The sequence below is a fragment of the Nerophis lumbriciformis genome, linkage group LG33 (assembly GCF_033978685.3).
Source record: "Nerophis lumbriciformis linkage group LG33, RoL_Nlum_v2.1, whole genome shotgun sequence".
Taxonomy (NCBI): Eukaryota; Metazoa; Chordata; class Actinopteri; order Syngnathiformes; family Syngnathidae; genus Nerophis; species Nerophis lumbriciformis.
Genome location: NC_084580.2, coordinates 16,006,020 through 16,012,500, shown reverse-complemented (window position 1 = coordinate 16,012,500; position 6,481 = coordinate 16,006,020). Strand labels below are relative to the sequence as shown.

The 6,481-nt window shown below is 40.2% G+C and overlaps 1 protein-coding gene across 3 annotated transcripts in view; it reads left to right on the top strand.

The window, feature by feature from the left end:
* ccser1 (coiled-coil serine-rich protein 1) overlaps positions 1–6,481 on the top strand; it is a 397,790-nt gene that overhangs the window by 305,107 nt on the left and 86,202 nt on the right. The window contains exon 12 of one of the 3 annotated variants that reach the window (XM_061929003.2): positions 2,028–2,295. The exons of the other annotated variants lie outside the window; for them this stretch is intronic. Coding sequence (XP_061784987.1) covers positions 2,028–2,044 — 17 coding nt within the window. The 3' untranslated portion in view covers positions 2,045–2,295. Of the gene's footprint in view, positions 1–2,027; positions 2,296–6,481 lie in introns of those variants that run through there. 3 annotated transcript variants of the gene reach the window in all.

Sequence of the window (6,481 nt, the reverse complement as noted above, 5' to 3'; positions counted from 1 at the left end):
CCAGAGAGAGAGAGAGACGCTGTCTTTTATAGCACAGTGCTCGTTTTTCGCTCATTGATAAGGCTCCAAATGCTACTTAGCGCCAGCATGTTTTTTTTTTTTACTGTGCTCATTAAAAAAAAAAAACGACTATTTCATACAGCTGTCTTCAATACGGTGCAAAGCTGTATTACAATTAATAAGCAGTCAAAATAGGAAAAAAAAATCTTTTTGAATCAGACTTGTGCCTGATTACTGTATTTTTTCATATTGCGGCATCCACTCCGTTATATTGACATTTCACGTCAAATAGAGGCTTCCTATTTTAGATTTAATTAATATAGTCTTGATTATAATGTATAATAATACAAAATATTTCTTAAAATACATTCGATACTCATTCGGAATCATTTTAATAAATTATAAAACATAATTTATGTTAATATACAAATTATACATATAAAGGCCCTGCGTTTGTTATGTACGCGAGGGGTGGAAGGAGACGACGTGTCGGTGTGTGATGGATGCAAAAAGGGTATCCGTGGGCAGGCGAGCGGTCGGGGGCTGGAGAGAAGCAACGAGGGCCGTGTCCAAGCGAGGGTCGAGGACCGGGGAAAGCAGTCCAAAGCAGTCGAGATACACAACTCAAGCACACGGAACAGGGGAGGGTATGCGAAGAGTTAAAACGGCGTTCCGGCGTAGGCTCCAAGGGTCCACTGGCCTTTATGCTGCAGTCCTGATTACCTCCAGGTGCGCAGATTACTGATTGTCTGCAGCTTCGTCTTTGCGTGGGCGTGAAGTGACTGGCGCGTGCGGGGGGCGTGTCCTGGCATGCTGCCAACATGAGTGCTGGAGAAACTTGCCGCAGGAGAATTGCGGGTTCGAGGCCGCGCCGTGACAGTGTTACTCCTATAGATTCCAGGTTGCGTACCCTCTGCAGTTAAGCAACGAGATGCCTCTGACCATTGTACTGTATAAGGAAATAGGGCAGGGGCAGGGAACCTGTGGCTCTTTTCGATGACTGCATATGTCTCTCAGATAAATCTTATCTGACGTTGCTTAACACGATAAGTCATGAATAATTCCGTGTTAAAAATAACGTTCAAAATATAAAACATTCTAATCCACCCATTTGTTTTCTTCCACACCTGTTCAAGAAGTTGCATTAATGGTAAGAAGTATTTTATTTATTATTGGTTAGCTTTAGAATAACAATGTTATTAAAAAGAATAAGAGACTTATTATATTTTAAAAGTGTTGGTCTTACTTAAAAATGCACGCATTTAGGAAATACATTTAAATATATTTGGCTTTCATGGCTCTCTCAGCCAAAAAGGTTCCCGACCCCTGAAATAGGGTGAACCGTATTTTTCGGACTATAAGTCGCAGTTTTTTTCATAGTTTGGCCGGGCTCCAGTTCGATTTATATATGTTTTTTTCCTTCTTTATTATGCATTTACGGCAGGTGCGACTTATACTCCGAAAAATACGGTAATCTCTTTTTTTTAATGCAGCTGTTGTATTGCATCTCGTTAGATTGTGTACCTAATTTTGCATATTCCTTGAGCTGTAGGCTTTGTGCATTCATTTGCCACAAAAGTAACACACATCTGCAAGGTCGTATCGATAACTGTTTCTTTCTTTCTTTTTTTTCTCCACCAGTATTCATCATTGTCTGTGCGTTTTTTGTCTGTGTGTGTACTTGAATCTTAATCAGCTGATAAATGATTTTCCATCCCAACAAAACATTTTCGCCCGAATTCAACTTGACTCACTTGCAGGAAAACACTGCACACAGTTGCAAAGCTCATTACCCGCACGTCACTCATAGTCTCATTCCACATCCTCATGTTGTTGGTTTTTTTTGCTGTTTAGTTTAACCCTTGTTTGTATCCGCTTGTATCCCTGCTGTTGTGGTCTGTGCATTAGATCCACCTTCATGCACTCTTGTTTGTATACTCACTCATGTCACTGTGCCATCTCACCATTGTGTCTTCTTATGTTTCTTTTCCATCCACGCATGTCTTCCCACATTTGTCCGGAGCCAGTAAGCAGCATGGTGTGACGACAGAAAAAAAAAAAAAAAAAAGAAAGGTATGGCTGTCACAACAATCCTGGAACTATTAATCTGTCAATACATGTTGAAAAATGATTGATATTACAGTGGAACCACTTAAAGGGGTAGATATCGGATTTCAACCAGCATTGCGGGAGAAAAATATGTCTATAAAGCAAATATTAAAGGATTAACACCACAGGCCTTTTTGTACAAACCCCGTTTCCATATGAGTTGGGAAATTGTGTTGGATGTAAATATAAACGGAATACAATGATTTGCAAATCCTTTTCAACCCATATTCAGTTGAATGCGCTACAAAGACAAGATATTTGATGTTCAAACTCATACATTTTTTTTTTTTTTGCAAATAATAATTAACTTAGAATTTCATGGCTGCAACACGTGCCAAAGTAGTTGGGAAAGGGCATGTTCACCACTGTGTTACATGGCCTTTCCTTTTAACAACACTCAGTAAACGTTTGGGAACTGAGGAAACACATTTTTTAAGCTTTTCAGGTGGAATTCTTTCCCATTCTTGCTTGATGTACAGCTTAAGTTGTTCAACAGTCCGGGGGTCTCCGTTGTGGTATTTTAGGCTTCATAATGCGCCACACATTTTCAATGGGAGACAGGTCTGGACTACAGGCAGGCCAGTCTAGTACCCGCACTCTTTTACTACGAAGCCACGTTGATGTAACACGTGGCTTAGCATTGTCTTGCTGAAATAAGCAGGGGCGTCCATGGTAACGTTGCTTGGATGGCAACATATGTTGCTCCAAAACATGTATGTACCTTTCAGCATTAGTGGCGCCTTCACACATGTGTAAGTTACCCATGTCTTGGGCACTAATACACCCCCATACCATCACAGATGCTGGCTTTTCAACTTTGCGCCCATAACAATCCGGATGGTTCTTTTCCTCTTTGGTCCGGAGGACACGACATCCACAGTTTCCAAAAACAATTTGAAATGTGGACTCGTCAGACCACAGAACACTTTTCCACTTTGTATCAGTCCATCTTAGATGAGCTCAGGCCCAGCGAAGCCGACGGCGTTTCTGGGTGTTGTTGATAAACGGTTTTCGCCTTGCATAGGAGAGTTTTAACTTGCACTTACAGATGTAGCGACCAACGGGGAACACTTTGGTGGCCTCTGCGGTGTTCCACGCCATCGTCTTCTGGGGGGAGGGGGGGGCATGGCCAGAGACAGGAGCGGACCCAACAAAGCAACCATGAGAGCCGACTCCACCCACGGGCTCAAGTACCGTATTTTTCGGACTATAAGTCGCAGTTTTTTTCATAGTTTGGCCGGGCTCCAGTGCGACTTATATATGTTTTTTTCCTTTTTTATTATGCATTTTCGGCAGGTGCGACTTATACTCTGGTGCGACTTATACTCCGAAAAATACGGTACAAATAATAATGATTTGACCATTAGACGATTTATCCAGCATTGCTGACATAAAGTTAAAAAAAGACAACAATAAACATAGGTCACCTTTAAATATTACCTAAGAAAAGGTCCGTACGGCTTCGCGTTTTATCTTTGTAGGATGAAATCAAGTCCTTAAAAAATGTAATCCGTATTTAACTGCCATACAATCAAGATATTACAAACTTTTGAAGCTGTTGCTCTGTCATTTAGTTGTGTAGTTGTTGTGTAATTGATGTTGTGTGGCAGGCCATAGACTTTCTAATGGTCTGTTTGCCCTCTAGGCAGGGATGAGCTCACAAGCCGGATTGTGCCGTCCTGCCGTCGAATCGCTCACCGCCGAGCCTGTTGCGCACTCCAATCAAGCGAGCCCAACATTTGATTTACCCTTCTTACGGCGAATGTGACCTCACCGTGTGTATTCCCGCGCCGTCGTCTCCCCTCCCCCTTCCTCTCCTCCTTCTCCTCGCCTCTTAAATTTGGTAATCAAATCAGCGTCGCACTTTTCCAAGCCTGTGCGATGATTCGTAAAAAGAGGGGCGAAAAGGAAGATGACGTTGATGGATTACAGCGACACGGCCGCCGGTTGCCGCGGACTGTCCAGACACCCTCATTTTGTCATGCTCAAATTGAGTTGAGCATTTAATTGGTCCCATATTATATACATTTATTTATCACCATTTAAAAATAAGAGGTTTTGCAATAGAAATCAGTCCTCCAAAATTTAGACCAACAGAGAAAGGTATTTTATTTTTATTTTTGCAATTTTATTCAAACTAAAAAAATCACATGTACAAACCCCGTTTCCATATGAGTTGGGGAATTGTGTTGGATGTAAATATAAACGGCAAATCATTTTCAACCCATATTCAGTTGAATATGCTACAAAGACAACATATTTGATGTTCAAACTGATAAACATTTTTTTTTTTTTGCAAATAATCATTAACTTTAGAATTTGATGCCAGCAACACGTGACAAAGAAGTTGGGAAAGGTGGCAATTAATACTGATAAAGTTGAGGAATGCTCATCAAACACGAGTGAATGCCATGTCAACAGCCATACAGGTCACACTAAGGGTGGCCGTATAAACAACTTTAACACTGTTACAAATATGCGCCACACTGTGAACCCACACCAAACAAGAATGACAAACACATTTCGGGAGAACATCCGCACCGTAACACAACATAAACACAACAGAACAAATACCCAGAACCCCTTGCAGCGCTAGGTATATTGCACGGTATATTTCAAAAGAGTTTTTCTACGCTATGTGCCTTTTGAGACCTCACTGTAGGCTTTGTAAGGTCATGTTAGCTATAAATTAAACATATTTGATGCTTATCCACCTTTTTGTTATTAGACTTAGATTTAGACTTAGACTTTGACAAACTTTAATGAACCGCAAGGGAAATTGTTCCACACGGTAGCTCAGTTACGAATGATGGAAAGGATAATGCACACAAAGGCGAAAACAAAAGGTATAAAGTAGACTAAAAATGTACCTTAGTAAAGTATATATAAGTTATTTGTTCATCCAAATATAAATGGATATAGAACTGTAAGCTTTTTCTACTTACAGTCCCACAGATTCACACTGGAAGCCAGTTGCGCAGAGTTGACAGGGTTTAATATGGTTTTCTTGTAGTTTTCAAAATAGGTACTTTTGTTCCCTCTCCTGTTAAAGATGATTAGTTTAACACGTACCACCTGCGCAAACTAATCATCTGCCAGCTGTGTCTCTCTGTCAGCACATGCCACGCCCCCTTCTGATGGCGCTCTGTTTTCAGCACCCTGGACAGAGGCGCTGACCTGTCCTCCAGCAGCGCGCTGATCACAATCCCCTTCCACAAGAACCAATAAAGAACCGAATCGTCAAGCAGGAGCAGAAAGTGGAATCAGAACCGGAAAAATCGTATCAATACCCATTTCTACTGGTTGATATTTTAAAATATTTGTAGCAAAGCCTGGCTTTTTAAAGTTTTTGATTTTACTTTATTTAAAAAAAAGTATATACACAGTGCGAGCTCGTCTAACTGGGGGCGGGTCAAAGGCGGGAACATATCCACGAGCAATGTGTTTTTCCGTCATTGCACCACATAAACCGGCAAATTCAAAAGTGACCCTCGAATTAAGCGCCTCAAAAGTGGAGCAAACATGTTATGGAGAAAAAAAGATTCTTCTCACATTCGGTGCTCAACTTTTGCATTAAAAGGCGACTTTTCAGCCACTTTTGCTCCAAATCATCAGCCTTCGTGCGTTATTATCATTTGTTTTCTTCTCATTGATTTTTGCGCTCCCAATGTGCAATTTACATATCTCCCTAGAAGTGAGGAGGCAGGATGCCCGTGGCGATTGACAGCAGGGCCATTTGCATAGCATATACTGCACTATGTTACCACATGCTGTTGGCTGTCATATCTCATTTCTGCTCCAATTAGTTGCCATGGCGACCAAAATCTGAAGCCGAATCGCACTTTATACATCACATTGAATTGATAAGTGTGTCTGATTCACCTGGGCTGATTCATGTGTGAAATGCAATAATAATAAGCTCCTACACTGCAAAAAAACAAGAAAAACAAAAAACAAAAATTAGGGGTATTTTTTTTGAACTAAGCAAAATTATCTGCCAATAGAACAAAAAAATTTGGCTTGTCAAGACTTTCCAAAACAAGTAAAATTAGCTAACCTCAATGAACCCAAAAAATACCTTAAAATAAATATATTCTCACTAATAACAAGTGCACTTTTATTGGTAGAAAGAAAAATGACACCTTTTTGCTCAATATGTTGAAAAATATTCTTAAATTAAGTAAATGCTAGTGCCATTATCTTGACATAATGATATGTATACATCATGATTTTTTTTTCATGCTTGAAGTAAGAAATTATTACTTTAAAAAAGTAGTTTTACACTTGTGAGTGTTGATGACACAGCTTTGCAACAGTTGATATTCTAGTTTCAAGCATGTTTTACTCAATGTAGGTCATCAAATCTCAGCTA